Here is a 15,152-nt window from a genome sequence, read left to right on the forward strand (position 1 = left end):
TGGCACAGATGGTGTGGGAGGGTTGCTGGGGGCAGGGGAACTGGCACTTATCTCAGCCACAGCTTGTCTGTTGACTGACAAACTAAGTGTTATCATTTCATGGCCCATGGCCTTCCTAACATGGGTGTTTTTCCACAGATGCTGCTGCTGCCCTTCCACAGAGGTGTACATGCAAGTTATTATTGATAATTGTATTTTGAGAACCCATGAGTTATCATTATCAAGTTTTAATCAATTATTGGTGTCGCTGAATATTAAGATTGGCAGCCATTGGATCCATTTGATCATGGTTTGGATTGTAGGGACTGCACAGTGACAGATGCATGAACTTTGTTATCCAATTTTTTTTCTCTTTATCCCCTCTCCCACTTCCAGAAGCCTCCCCCATTTTTAATCTTTTTCATTTTTAATCTTTTCCTTTTTTTTGCCCACACTAGATGGAACTGAAGGGAGGATTGAATGAGTGGAGGAGGGGAATGGGGGTGATGATCATGACTCTTCACAGGAATTCATGAGGATGCCCAAAAATACCCATACCTGCACATGAATGCTCATGACCCTTCATGAATATTCCTGACTCTTCATGGAGAGTCATGACTGAGCAGCACATGGCTTGAGTGTGCAAGGTGCAACCAAATTTCCCCCCATTTGTCTCTCCTTCAATTCTCCATCAAATGTTATGTGGTAGGTACCATTTTTGTCACATGAATTAAGGTTTTTTTCTGTATCTCATTGTGATGCAATAGTCCCAGATTATATGAAGGAATTCAGATGAGCTGGTTCACTATATGTGCACTTATTCTGCTTACTGTGCTCTCAAAAAATACAGAAAATACTTTGGGTTACATGAAACGCTTGATTTCTCTCAAATTATTGCCAGTTTGATTGCCAAAATCCATGAAGATTTGGTGTAGATATGGCCATGCACCCAGGGTGAGCACTTATTGTGACTGTGATTGTGGCTCTATTTGTTAGAAGGTGGCAGATTCAGATGGTTCCAGAAGTGGAATGGAGACTTAATACATGAGGACCTTGGCCTCAGCAACTCAGGTGGAGCACTGTGCCACTACTGTTTTGTCATTAATTTTGGAGCTAACAATGGAAAGTCTCTAGGGGAAATTGGGTGGGGTTTCAAGTCAATTTTCAGACTGAGGCTACAAGTAATTATTGTCATATCCATCTACAGCCATCATCCTCCACTACCTCTGATCCTTCTGGACTACCTCCACTCCTTCATCACTAACCTTGGAGCCTCCATATTCCACAATCACCTCCAACTCCCTTGATGGTCACCACCCCCCAATTCAATATATTACCTACACCTCCCTAAGTACAGAACCCCGCAGGCCTCCAGACAGCTCCAACGTCTGCTAGTGCACTCCCACCCCTGCTGGGCAATTTACTTGCTTGCCCTGCAAGCCTACCTTCAGGCCTATCCCTCCTTTATGTTTCTGGGTTATAGCCTGCCATTCTGCTAATCCTGTAACCCAACTCATTGGTAATATTCAGTCAGCTAACGTTTAACTCCATTAGCTCTGCTCTGCTCAGCCCTGCCATTCATGGGCCTGCCCTCACTGTAACTATATATACATAACTTGTAGATAGGTTACACCCTAGTGATAAAATCGACTAGAGTTATCCCCCCTTTTTGTTCTCACTGCCAGTAAGTAAATTAGGGCATGGATGTGTAACTAGGCACAGTGCTCCTGGTCTGAGTTGCTGAGGCCAAAGCCCTCCACCATGGAGACATATCCTTCATCTCATATCTGGTCTCTAACAATTATGTACATTGTATATAAGGAGGGTCAGAGAAAACAAAGGGAGCTGAATTGGGACAAGGAGCCTGAGTGGAGACAAAGGGGTCTAAGAAAAGGAACAACATCAAGGGTCAAGGGTTTGACTCAATGGTGCATCTGAGAGGGGGTAAAGAGGGTGCAAGCCCAGCAAAGCAGGAGGAGAGGTGGGAGTAGGGTGTATGGCTCTAACTGGCTGAATGAAAAGAAGCAGTTGCCCAAATAGGAGTAAGGGAGAAAGGTGAGAGTGAATGGGACAATGCAGTAAACTGCAGGGTCTGTGGTGCATCTGTGAGGCCCAGGGGTAACAGAGGTTACAGAGGCAGAGTTGGAAGTCCAAAAGGATATTGGGAAAGGTGATTGAATGAAATGAGGTCACCTATGCAGTGGACTTAAGTGGAGGTGAGGTCAAAGTCTGAGGTCAGGGTATGGATACAGAACAGAAGGTAGTACCTTAGTGGAGAAGTGGGGTGGGAGTTGGGAGATAGAAGGTGATGTCAGGCCAGAGGTAGAGTAGACTCTTGGAGGCTGGCCAGGGCATGGGTGAAGTGGGACTCTGGAGTTGTTGCAGGAGTCAGGTCAGATCAGGTATGTATGGATATGTGTCATGGGATGACTCCTGGGTCCCCATAACCCTCCCCTGGTCCACAGCCTCACATGTAACTAGCCCTGTCCAGGGCACAATCCTACTGTGGGTAAGGAGATGAGAAGGAAGCTAACTTCTCATCTTCCCACAGTGGCCACAATATCAGGAATACTTCTGGAGATATCTGGAAGTCACATGGGAACAGGGTGCAGGGACTGGAGCATGTGGCACCAGAAGCACATGCAGGAAGTGCAGGAGGTCTGGATGCAGGTCCAGGTCTGGGCTAAGTCAGGGTATGTGCCCTGACAATATGACACTATTCTTCTTCATGGAAAGTCATGCACATTCATGAACATTCATAAGAAGGCATGGGGGTGCATAATGTGTCCTGTCAATTTCCAACTTGAACTGGTTATATTTGGTCATGAAGGTTCATGGAAGTTCATGAAACTTCATGAAAACTTTCATGAGACTGCATGACTGTGTATGCTCCTGCATTGTTAGGGACTGATCCGGGGTCGGGCACCGAAGGTCGCCGATGTGGACCGCTAAGGGCCGTGATGGCCGCGATGCCTCAGACAAGGCCTGAGGGTAGGGCATTTGGCCTCAGCAACTCTAAAGGGAGTGCTGTGCCCCCTAGTTGTCTCTTGGCCCTCATTTCGAACTTACTGGGGCTGCTTTGTTGGGGTAAGGGCTTGGGGTCGTGGTCAAGTCGATATTAGAGCTGAGGTACTATAATTAGCATACAGGATATATATATATGAAGATAGAATGAATAGAAGCGGACCCGGGCCGAAGGCCAAAGGGTCCGGAAGCAAATAGGAACAAAGAGCGGGGTTGGCTGCACAGCGGCCGGCAATGACCGAGGGTCAAAACAAACAATAACAGATAAATAAACAAAGGGGTGTAGGGCCGCGATAGCGGCGATGGTATCATAGCGGAGTAGGCGATGTCACGGAGTCACGCTAGGTCGGTACCAGAGGCGGACTCGGGGCAGGGAGGTCGGTGTGGCTGTGGGGGAGTCGGCCAGGTGCAGGGGAGCCTAGGGGCAAGCGGGGAAGTGAGCAGGGGGTCCTCAGGGAGGATAGGGCTGAGGTCGGGGCTTGCGCTCACGCTTGCATAGCGGTAACGGGCTCGGGCGGCATCGGGACGGGCAGCTAACGGGCCGGAATGCACGGCCGTGACATGCATGAACCCTCATGAACCCTCATGAATTTCTGTGCAGCATCACGAAACTCCATGAATCATGATCCTTCATGACTTGGGATTACACTTTTTTGCAGTTACTGGGTTGTCTGGATCACAGACGATGTGATAGAACACCTCAGAAGATGGGGTCTGTGGTACTGGGATGGTCTGAAGGACATTGGAATAGAAATACTGGATAATCTGGTGGAGAGACTTTGTGTAGATTATTGAGGTGGTCCCTTGAACAAGCTGGGGTGTGGAATGGTGGTCTTCGGCGGAGTAGGCAGTCCTCAGGTGCTTGATATCATGCTTCTTGAGTTTGACATGAAGATTGGCTGGAAGCTCATGTTCTGGTTCAAGTACAGGGGGGGCTTCTGTACAGTGAGGTCTGGGGAGATGGAAAGGGGCTCTTGCTGCAGTGTAGAGGGTGGCAGAGAGCAGGAGGTGGTTAAAATGGTCCTCATCCAGTGGCCACTGTTGTACCAGTCCAAGTGTGGTATGTGCCCTGAATGAAGGGGCAATTTGCCCACAATTGGAGGCGCCACCATAACTGATGTCCCTGAACCAGAGAACATTTCCAGGTGCAAATGGGTGACATTGTTCACCCTCAGAATGGTCTCTGTGTGGGTTTCTGTCACATCCATCCAGGACATCTGGGTGTAGGATGTTACAGTCACTGGGAGGGAAGCACACATGAGTGCATGCTCTGAGGAGCCTGTGGCAGGCCTGCTGTTGAGCATGTTGATGTGCCATAGGAGTGCTGCAGTGAGCTCCAGTGCATAAGGCTGCACCCTGGACTTGTGTCAGAGTCCACACGTCTATTCATGGTGTAAAGATATCCATGGGAAACTAGTCTATATCAAAGCTAGGGAGCTAGCCTAGCTGGCATAAGAGCCTTATATACATGAGCTCCACTAACTCACGAGAGCATGGCTACATTGGGAACACATGGTAACCGATAGAAATCAGATAGGAAGATAGATGATGTGGATGGAAGGGCGATAACAGGTAAGGGGTGATGTGATAGCGATAATAGCGCAATGAATAGTACCTGCATTCCAACTATGTAAATATCTCACACAATCTTGGCTAATGGTTATGTCATTGATATCACTTAGAGTAAAGGGGGCCAGATAGCCAGCCGTCCCCTGACAGGGTGGGATTCCACTGAGCTTCTATGAGCTGATGACATGGATGGGCAGTCAGGAGTTTGAACAACCTAGGTTGAATGGTTAACCACAGCACAGATATAATTTAACCTTTCTTGACTTACCACCACCATCCAGCAGGTACAAAGATGATGCATTCCTTGATAAACTCCCTGGTTATGCCCCTCTTCAATGCATTCCTTGCTTTCCCCAGTGGCACACAAATCTCCATTCTGGCTGTTCCCTCTGTGCACTCCTTGTTGGCTAAACTCCACACTTGATCCAGGTTATTGAATTCTTGCTGCAGTTTCTTTTGGTTCTTTTCCAGAAGGACATTTTTCTTGCTGATCTCCAGCATGGGATGGAATTTGTCTGCCCTTCTGGCAACTGCCTTCTCAGAAGCATACCACTGTGCATAAACAGGCAACTGTGCATGATGGGGTAATGCACAATGGCCACTAGCCAACAATAGGATGCCTGCTTGAACATCACAAAAATACCCTTCTTGTTCAGGTGTGGTCCAACCTCTTTCAACCTCTCCCTGATACCCATGGGCAAGGACCTGAAAGACATCATTATGCTTGGATGCATCCCAGTGGAGGACAAATTCCCTCCTGTGGATTTCCAGCCCCACATCCACCCATGTGCTTCTCTGCTCTACCAATAATTGATGGTTGAAGAGCCCAAGGATTTGTGTCCATGCTGTCTCTTCTTCAGGAGAATGGGCATCAGCATCCTTTCAGTACCTCTCAGTATCATTCGGCACCTTTCGGTGTTGTCCTATTGTCATTCAGACTTTGACTAAGTCCTTTCCATTCCCCTTTATAAATACCCGTAGATTAGAACCTGTAGTTCCTCAGTTCTAATCTCGACTAAAATGCTACCCAAAAGTCCCTCTGAGTGAATCCTGTTCCTGTTCTACAAGATACCTCAGACATAAGAAATACAAGGACTAACTGAGACGTAACAGAGGCACAGTGCTCCCTCCGAGTCGCTGAGGCCACGTCCTTCTTAGAGCCTCTTGTACCATCCAGCAGAACTGGGCTTCCTGGAGAAGCTTCGGTCCACTACCAGAGCTCTCAGATCCCCCTCTAGTTGAGCCCTGCCTGCATTCAGACTCATGCATTTACCCCTACGATCTGGGTTTTTGACACTTACCTGGTTTTTGTTTAACCAGGGGGTACCAAATATGGCATTGTATCTGTCAATGTTGATTACATCGAAGTAGTGTTTTTCTGTGTGGCCATTGATCTCAACGTCACATTCATTCCAAACAAGATCTGTGATCTTGTTCCTTTCATCCCATTTGGAGGATGACTGGGTTCTCCAATTGGAGGATTGGGATGTGGACTGCACAGACAAAGTCCAGCGATATTGCATCCATTTTGGCTCCACCGTCAAATAGCACATAGGCTTTTACGCCTGCTATTTTTATGTGAGCTGTCAGTGTTCTCTTTGTTGAGAGTGGTCTGTTTGCAGGGTATTTTCCTGTGTCGTTTGAGATGCAGAATTTCACATCAAACAAGGGGGTCTGGGTTTCAATGGGCTTTTGGTCCTTCTTCCCTTTTGTCAGAGACCAGACTTGAGACGAAGGAATGTCTCCGTAACGGAGGGCTTTGGCCTCAGCGACTTCTGCCAAGAGCGCTGTGCCTAGTGACACGTCCGTGCCCTAACTTACTGACTGGCACTTAGAACCTAGGTGTCATGACCGACAAATCCCGGGGCTCCGTCAGCGGCGAACCAATGCCGATAGGCGAATCCGCCGACCCGAAACCCATCCTAACCAGCCCCCAACCCCATGTCTGGCCCCCTGCCTTACTGCGTGAGACTTGGCCAAGAATCAGAACCTAGACCCTGCCGGTATTCCGACCTTACCTCCAGTTCCTGAGCCCTTGGCGCTCCCGGCATTCAGTCACGCCTGCCTTGTCTCCATCTGAACCACACTCATCGCTTCCCGCTATGTGGTCACAGCCATGCCCCGCTTCCGTCCACTCCGCACCCTCTGCCCACTCCGCACCCTCTGCCCATCTCTGCACCTTCTGGCCACTTCTGGTTGCCCTTGACACCTCTGGTCAGGTCAACACTCCCACTCCCCTCTGTACCTCTGTTGGCCTTCATGCTGTCCTTGTGTGACAGTGCTGGCAGATCAACTTCTGTTCGCGGACTTGTGTCGGCACCGCACCGACCCCGCTTATTTGCGGACTTGTATCGGCGCCGCGCGCTGACCTCCGCTTTTCCTCTGGCCATTTGTCACTTGGCAGCTTATCATTCATTCCTTGCCGAGTGCCATTTATTGTTTGCTTCCCTGCCAATATCGGCATTTGATCCCCTCTTTATTGGCACTAGGTTATTGATCTCATTCAGTTATTCATCAATAACCCTTGCCACTTATTGTTTAGTGATCTGTCCCTCCTTTCCAGTTCCCGGGCTCTTGTCCTTATTTAGTTTGACAATCCCCGCTTATCTCCGCGCCGGACCACGCTGGACTGACCGGCCTTTCTATATTCCCTCTTGCCTATTTATATACCTTGTAAATACTTTTGGGGACCTCAGTCTGAAATCAACTAGAGTACCCCCCCTGTCTGGTCTGAGTCCCTCCTTCTGCAAAGGGGGCTTCCCCCCTCTGAGTCTGTGCTCACGGAGTCCGTGCTCCTCCTATAGGTCCGCTCCACCCACAAGTCTTGTTTGAAGTCCGCTGTGAGTGTCAATCCGTAAATACGGGATCTCCCCCAAACGTCAAGCTCAGGGCACAGCGCTCCACCTGAGTCGCTGAGGCCGCGATCCCACTCTGCTAACCTTGAACAGCACTTCCGGACGCGCCGCATATTTCCGCCCACATATCCGCGCGCGCGCTCCAACAGACCTCTGCATCACCTCCGACCTCAACTCAGACAGAACCCAATCCGTCGTCTATCTGTCTTCTGACAGTTTGTCCGACTCTGACAGTATTCCGTCTCTGACAATATTCCAGACTCTGACAATACTTCCGACTCCGACAATAATCCCGCCTCTGACACTAGGGGGGGTAACTCTAGTTGATTTATCTGCTGGGGCGTAACCTATGTACAAGTGGTGTATATATATGGTTACAGCGGAGACGGTTCCGCAATTGGCGGAGCCGAACGGAGCGGAGCTAACGGGGTTAAGACATTAGCCGACTGAATATTACCGACGAGTCGGTTCGTGGGGTTAGCGGAAAGGCAGGCGTTAACCCAGAAACGGAAAGGAGGGATAGGCCCGAAGGTGGGCTCTGCAGGGCAGGCGAGTGTATTGCCCAGTGGAGGTGGGAGTGCGCTAGCAGACGTCGGAGCTGTCCGGAAGTCTTCGGGGCTCCGTACTTAGGGAGGCGTAGGTAATAAATTGAAATGAGGGGGTGGTGACCATCGAGGGGTACCGAGAGGTTTGCGGAATACGGGGGCTCCGAGGTTGGTGAGGGGGGAGCGGAGTTAGAACGGAGGGATCGGAGAGACCGGAAGTCAATGGCCGGGGATGGATATGACACCTTTCTCCTTGTTTTCCTTGGGTACTTTGGTGTATTTCCCCAAGGCCTCTTTTCTTGGTGCTTCCACCAAGGCTTCAGCGGCTTTCTCATCTGCTGTGTTTTCTAACTGGCACGCCACAGCCAGTTTGATTTTGTAATTTATGTCATCATGGTTGATGACTGACATTGGGCCCATCCTTATGGTCTCAATGTTCACTTCCTCACCCTCTGAATCAGGTGAGTATTGAAGTCCCTTGTATGGGTCCTCTACTTTGAAGCTTGATGCTCCGGAGTCACCAGAGTTGTTCTCTGGTTTTATGTCTGATGAGTCTTCCAACTCTTCTTCTGATGCATTCACAATTTCCATGGCAGCTATGCACCTTGGCCTTTCATCACTCATTGCATGATGTTTAGGGCAATCTTTTGTTTGCCCTATTTTGCCGCATTTGCCGCAAATTGGGACTGACTTTTGGTCAGTTTTCCTCAAATTTTTCGAGGATATATCCCCTTTCCATCTGGGTTTGGGCTCTTCAGCCTTCTTTCCATCTGGGAGGGTTCTACCACAGCTTGTGGTTGTGTCAGGGAACACCTGCCCCACCCAGCCCCACCCGGCTCCACCCAGTTCCACTCCACCCGCTACCCCCTTCTCCCCCTTCCTATTTCCTCCTCCTTCTACTTCCCCCCTCTTTCCATCCTTCCTCTGTATCATTCTTTATTCTTTCTATTTCTATTAACACAGACGACTTTCCTTGATCAATGTACCATTGACCCGCCCACAGTCCATGCATGACACACCCAGCCCCAGATACTCCAGATGACCCCCAGGTGTACCCAGCATGTGCGCCTGCAGCGGATTTCTTCAGGATCCCCCACGGGGATACCTGGATGGCTGGGGCTGTGCGTGAGGACAACATGGCAATCCTCATGTGACCCAAGTGCCATGTATATAAACATACCTGGGGTGGGAACCAGGGAAGCAGTCTTCTTCTCACTATTCCCACTTCAGGGACATCTGCCTGCACCGGACCTGCTGCCATACGTGCTCACTTCATACCTACTGGGCCCTCAGTGCCGGGTGATATACCTGGACGCTCCTGACCCCAGACTGGTCCCTGACATTTAGAAACCTGGCATTGAAGGATGCCTGGTCTGGCAGCATCACCATCTGGGACACTGCTTTAGACAGTTCTAAGTAGAACTGTTTTAGGCCTTTTTCTGCTTTGTATTTAATGTTGTGGTATTTCTTTGTCACGTTCAGAGTGGCAGAGGCTTTGATGAAAGTTCTCATCAGTATGTTGAGAACTTTGAGGAACATGCCCTCACCTCCTCTGAGGAGAGTTTCATCTTGGAGTCTTATTCCGAGGTTGAACATGGGTCCCCCTAATCTGCAAATCAAGCAGTCCAGATGGACTTCATCGAATTGGGGACCTTTGCATCCTCATGAGGTGAGTCCCAGTAGTTCTGTGTCAGGGACAGCTCTGAAAGTGGCAAGGTCCCAGCATGCGGGACTCGGTGGGACGAGTAGCGGCTGTGCGTAGCGGCGATCCCATCGCAGGGTGAGTGTCCCTGACCACTTAGTCTGAAGTGGGAATGTGAGAAGAAGGCTACTTCTTCAGTTCCCACTCCAGCTGTTATTATATACATGCAGTATCGATCACATGGGGTGCGCCACATCACCCTCACACACAGCCACGGCTCTCTGGGTGCCTCCACAGGAGATCCCAAGAGGGCCCGCTGTGGGTGCAGGGCGAGTGTGGCAGCGGTGGCGGCGATATAGGGATGGTAAGATACAGGAGGGGAAATGGGCATGCATGCCGGTGATACATTGAGCAGTGGGAAAGGTGGTCCATGTAAGAGAGAGAGAGAAAGAGAGAAAGAAAGAAAGGAGAACAGGAGAAAGGAAGAGGGAGAGGAGGGAGGAGCAGTGCGGAGCGGGGAAGCGGAGCGGGGGTTGGGCAGGGCATGTTGGGGCATGCCCTGACATTCTGTGAACCACTGCCAGAACGACTCCATGTTGTTCTCCCTTGACCATTTCTTGTCAGGGAAAGCCAGCCCATTCTTTAGGGCTTCTGGCTTCACTCCCTCTGGGTAGGGAGTGAATATTCTGGTTATGGAAATGGGAATTTCCCATTTTAGACTCTTATGGGGTCTGTATCACATGATTTGTATAGTAATTGAGTTTAACCAATCAATAATCAATGAAAACCCGCTGCCACACTACCTGTTCAACAACATGTTAAACCATCTGTGAAACCACCTGTAAACCCTTAGGCTTCGTTCGGTATGGAGAAACAGGTTTCTTTGGTCTGTTTCTTCCTGTTTCTTAATACAAAAATTGCGTGTTTCTTTAGGTAGAAGAAATGAGAAAGAATATTGAATTGAAAAACTGGAAGAAACAGGCCTGTTTCTTCATACCGAACGAAGCCTTATGTCCAACCCCCTTCCCTATTCCTGTGCCAGAATGGATGAAAATGGGCACTTCCAGCCCCATGTTTGTAACAATTCTCACTTTGGCCATGATTATGGCCTTTTCATACCATTTTTCCAGGTACTCTTCTTGCTCCCCTGCCTTTGTGGGGTTGCTATCCAATGGGGATTTCTCCTTTGGAGGGGTTTTCGCTGGAGGGAGTCTTTCTCACAGCGTTTCTTTTGTTTCAGGCGATCCTGCCTGAAGTTGTATCGGAATTCTCTCATTGTTTTGAGAGTGTGTGATTGTGTTACCTCTCTGTTCGAGAAGCTCATCAAAGGTGGAGATTTGGCTGAACCTTTGGTACATGCTGATTCTCCTCCTGATTTCTGAATGTGTCAGGGTCCGGCCCTCATTCTGTGACAGGGCCAGGGAGATCCTCCTAGTTGCTGGGGTGTCTAGTCCCAGTCTGAGATCCTCAAACTCACTGAGGGGGCTAGCCCCAGCCTTCACAGGAAATGGGTTGAGAAGAAGGGTAACCTTCTCAACCTCCTGTGAAGCTGCTACAAATGGGAGTCAGGAACTATACAGTTTTTGGCTCTTTGCTGACTTTCCATAATTGGCACCCCTGTGGGAAGATTCTGGGCAAGCTGCTTGCCCAGAAAGTTCCCACAGTTGTGGCTGTGATGGTTTCTGGGCGAGTAACTCGCCCAGAACATTCCCATGGGTCTGCATGCATGCGGGATTGTGGAACAGTGAAGGGAAAAATAGGAGAAAATGGGGGAAGGGTACCTGAGGGTGTGTGGGGTCAGGGGCTGTGCCCTGACAGAATGGTGCCTCCTTTTGGCATTGTCTTCTCCTATCCTTGGGAGAAGGATCTCTTTTGCATCTCTGTCGAGTTGCTGATGATACTCCAGTGTACTTTCACTGGTTGTTCTTTTCGTGAATTTTTCATGAGTTCTGGTTTTATCCTGGCCCATTGTCATGGCTGTGCATTCTGGCCCGTTCCCTGGCTGTCCCAATGCTGCCCGAGCCCATTACTGCTATGCGAGCATGATTGCGAGCCCCGACCTCAGCCCTATCCTCCCTGAGGACTCCCTGCTCACTCCCCCGCTTGCCCCTAGGCTCCCCTGCACCTGGCCGACTCCCCCACAGCCGCACCAACCTCCCCACCCTGAGTCCACCTCTGGCACCGTGCCCAGCACAACTCCTCTACCCTGCCCACTTGGCCCCTACAGGGCCGCTACCATTCCCATGCCCGACTCCAGCCCAACTCCGAGTCCAGCGCTGCTACGATACCATCACCGCTATCGTGGCCCTATGCTCCTTCCTTTATTTATCAGTTATTGTTTGTTTTGACCCTTGGTCATTGCCAGCCACTATGCGGCCACCCCCACTCCTTATTCTCCTTATTCTTGTTTGCTTCCGGACCCTTCGGCCTTCAGCCCGGGTCCGCTTCCATTCATTCCTTCCTCCTATATATATCCTGTATGATACTTTATTGTACCTTAGCTCTAATATCGATGTGACCACGACCCCTAAGTCCTGACCCCAACAAGGCAACCCCAGTGAGTCTGAAATGAGGGCCAAGAGACAGCTAGGGGGCACAGCACTCCCTTTAGAGTTGCTGAGGCCAAATGCCCTACCCTCGGGCCTTGTTTGCAGCATCATGGCCATCACGGCCTATAGCGGCCCGCAATGGTGACCTTCAGTGCCGACTCCAGACCAGTGTCTAACACCCATGGCCCAGGGGTATTTTTTTGTTTCCTCACTATTTTGTGAGAAGTTTATTTCCTTCAGCAAGTCAGTTTGCTTGCTGATGTTATCAGTCAACATGTCGATTGCATGGGCCATTCTTTCTGGAGTTATCTCTAGATGAGCAGCGCTATTATGGCTTGTTTCCTCGATCATTTTTTGGATCGAGTTTATCGTGTTTATTATGCATGATTCCTGGTTTTCCAGGAGGAAGTTTGGCTGGGTGAGTAGTGACTCTCCCCAGTTAACATTTCCGCTTCTGGGGGTTCCATAAGGGGTTCTTGGAGTAAAGACTCCAGGCTTGCTTTGTTTAGGCAAGGCTGTTGCAGAGGGCGCTTCCCTTTCATGGAGGGGTCTGTTCACTGGTTTTTCCTTACTTTCCATAAGGCTTTCTCAGCAAACTCCCTCATTTTGGTTCACCTCCTCTTCATGATCTTGGAGACCTCCTCTGAGGTTGGTGACCTTGCCTTGTCTGGCATGGTCTGGGGTAGTGTAAACAGCGGAAGTTCTTTTTGGGCTTCCATGCTCAGGGCATTTCTTTGCACCTTTATTTCTTGAATAACTTCACAACGAGTGACCCGTTTCACTCAGGGTTTTCTGCACCGTGTATAGATGTTCAATACCTATCTTTTGATATGCTATACACCCCAAATGAATCGATTCTCAACTTGAGCTCAAACACTGAAACTCAGGGCACAACTTTGTTTCCTCAATAACTCAGTAACTGTGGCAGCTATTCACTCGGGGTTTTTTGAATCTTGTAGAGGAGATCCATACGGCCTTTGGACACTCGTTTATACTTCATAATATTGAGAACTGGCCAAGTACTGGCCAATGGCACAATAGGGCACGACTAGGGCACATGTTAGAACTGGGCAAGGGTGGACAATTCTGGAGGGGAACCGGAGACTTAGCAAGGAGGGACCTTGGCCTCAGCGACTCAAGTGGAGCACTGTGACATTGCTGTTTGTCCATTTGGTCCTTAATTTCATAGGTGGCAAGCAGGAAGTCTCTAGGGGGCATTTCAGGTTGATTTTAGGCTAAGGGCCTAAAATGAGTATGTACAAGCACTGGTATATAATGGAGAGGGTGAAAGCACAAGGGAAACAAAAGGGGTCCAAATCGGAATGAAGGTATCTGAACAGGAACAAAGGGATGACAGAAGCGGAGCGGTACCGAAGGTCATAAGGCAGAACCTGTGATATGTCCGAAAGGAGGTAAGGAGGGCGAGGCCCAGAGGGGCAGGAGGATGAGGGGAAGTGGGGATGATGACTAACTGGCTAGAATGGGAAGAAGCAGCAGTCCAAATAGGAATGAGGGGAAAACGCGAAAGATACATTACAAGCAGCGAAAGTGCCAAAGATGATCCATGGAGCTTGGAGGTTACAGAGCTTACGGAGGTTACGGAGGTGGGGTTGGAAGTCTGAGGAATATTGGCAATGGTGTTTACATAGTATGAGGTCACCAATGCAATGGACTTAAGCTGAGGTGGAGTCAAAGTCCGAGGTTGGAACTATGACAGAATCTCGGAGCGAAGGTACGAGCGGTGTCCGAGTACAGGGTACAGGACAGCGGTGGAAGGTCGTAACTTGGTGGAGGGTCAGTGGGAGAGGGTCAGAGGAAGGAGAGAGGAGAGAGGAACGGGGAGAGGAGTGGAGGAGAAGGAAGTTGTCAGGTCCGAAGGTGAGTATCAGAGCGGATGGGAGAAGGGTAGGAGAGTGACAGAAGGGTGGAGGTGTCGTGAGGAGGAAGAGGAGGAGTGAGAGGAGGAGTGTGGCGAGAGGAGTGGTGTTCAGTCTAAGGTGAGTATTGGAGCGGACGAGGATAAGGTAGGAGAAGGACGGAAGGGTGGAGGTGGCATGAGGGGTGAGGGGAGGTGTGGTGTCAGGTCCAAAGGTGAATATCAGAACAGACGGCAGTAGGGTAGGACTCCGGAGGTGGTGAAGATGGGGGTCCGGGAGTCGGTTCGGGATCGGGTATGTACGGATATGACAGCATGACTGGGCACAACAATGAATTGGCCATAACTCCTGAACCGTTTACCGGACTTCCATTCCCATTACACCATTGGAAAGGTGCGATTTTTCTCTTTTTTATGATACCAAAAAAACCCACCATGGCACAAGTATTGTGTGATTCATAATACCTACTGTGATTAGATAGGTTATAATATAAACATATATATACAGTATATAAACTATGTATTACTTCTATTTTTGGATTAGCCTTGGTGCATGCTTATTAAGCATTTGAAATGCTTATATAAGGATGTTGGGATGTTTCTAAGGGAAACATCCCACTGTTGCTGTGCACAGACCTTCCCATAAAGTATATTATACCTTAAGGGCAAAAAGCTGATGAGTCTCAGACGAAAGTGCCTGTATCTCCTGTGGGATAAGGTTCTCCCTTTTGCTCTGTCCCTTTCCTCATTAACTTCTAAAATCACTCGATTCCTAAAACATGTGATTTGTCTTCAACAACCCAACCCAACCCATCGCCACTGGAGAGTGTTGTGACAGTCATACCCCACTCTGAAATCCAAACTCTCCTTTGTGCCCTCTTGGCACAAAGGTATCCCAAAACAGCTTGTACCATGCATCCTCTTCACAAAAGGCTGTGATTGATACTGCCCTCCAATCTGCTCCAAGCCATGTGCTCTTGACTCCCTTTTGGAGCACATCAAACTGCATGACGATCTCTTCCACCAACTGTAATTTTATTATTATTATTATGATTCATGTCAGCACATCCATGCAGTGACTGTCATACCTTGTTACCATCCACTTGCACCTCA

The 15,152-nt window shown here is 49.3% G+C and overlaps 1 protein-coding gene across 1 annotated transcript; it reads right to left on the minus strand.

Annotated features, from left to right (window-relative positions):
* Positions 1–3,633: 3,633 nt before the first annotated feature.
* EI90DRAFT_3130557 (uncharacterized protein) lies at positions 3,634–6,125 on the minus strand (the record flags this gene model as incomplete). Its single annotated transcript, XM_039064316.1, has 5 exons — positions 3,634–4,041; positions 4,098–4,359; positions 4,841–5,426; positions 5,673–5,817; positions 5,874–6,125. The coding sequence occupies 5 exons, from the start codon at positions 6,123–6,125 to the stop codon at positions 3,634–3,636; spliced, it is 1,653 nt and encodes a 550-aa protein (XP_038911075.1).
* Positions 6,126–15,152: the final 9,027 nt, after the last annotated feature.

The sequence above is a fragment of the Cantharellus anzutake genome (assembly GCF_015039405.1).
Source record: "Cantharellus anzutake strain C23 chromosome Unknown EI90scaffold_67, whole genome shotgun sequence".
Classification (NCBI taxonomy): domain Eukaryota; kingdom Fungi; phylum Basidiomycota; class Agaricomycetes; order Cantharellales; family Hydnaceae; genus Cantharellus; species Cantharellus anzutake.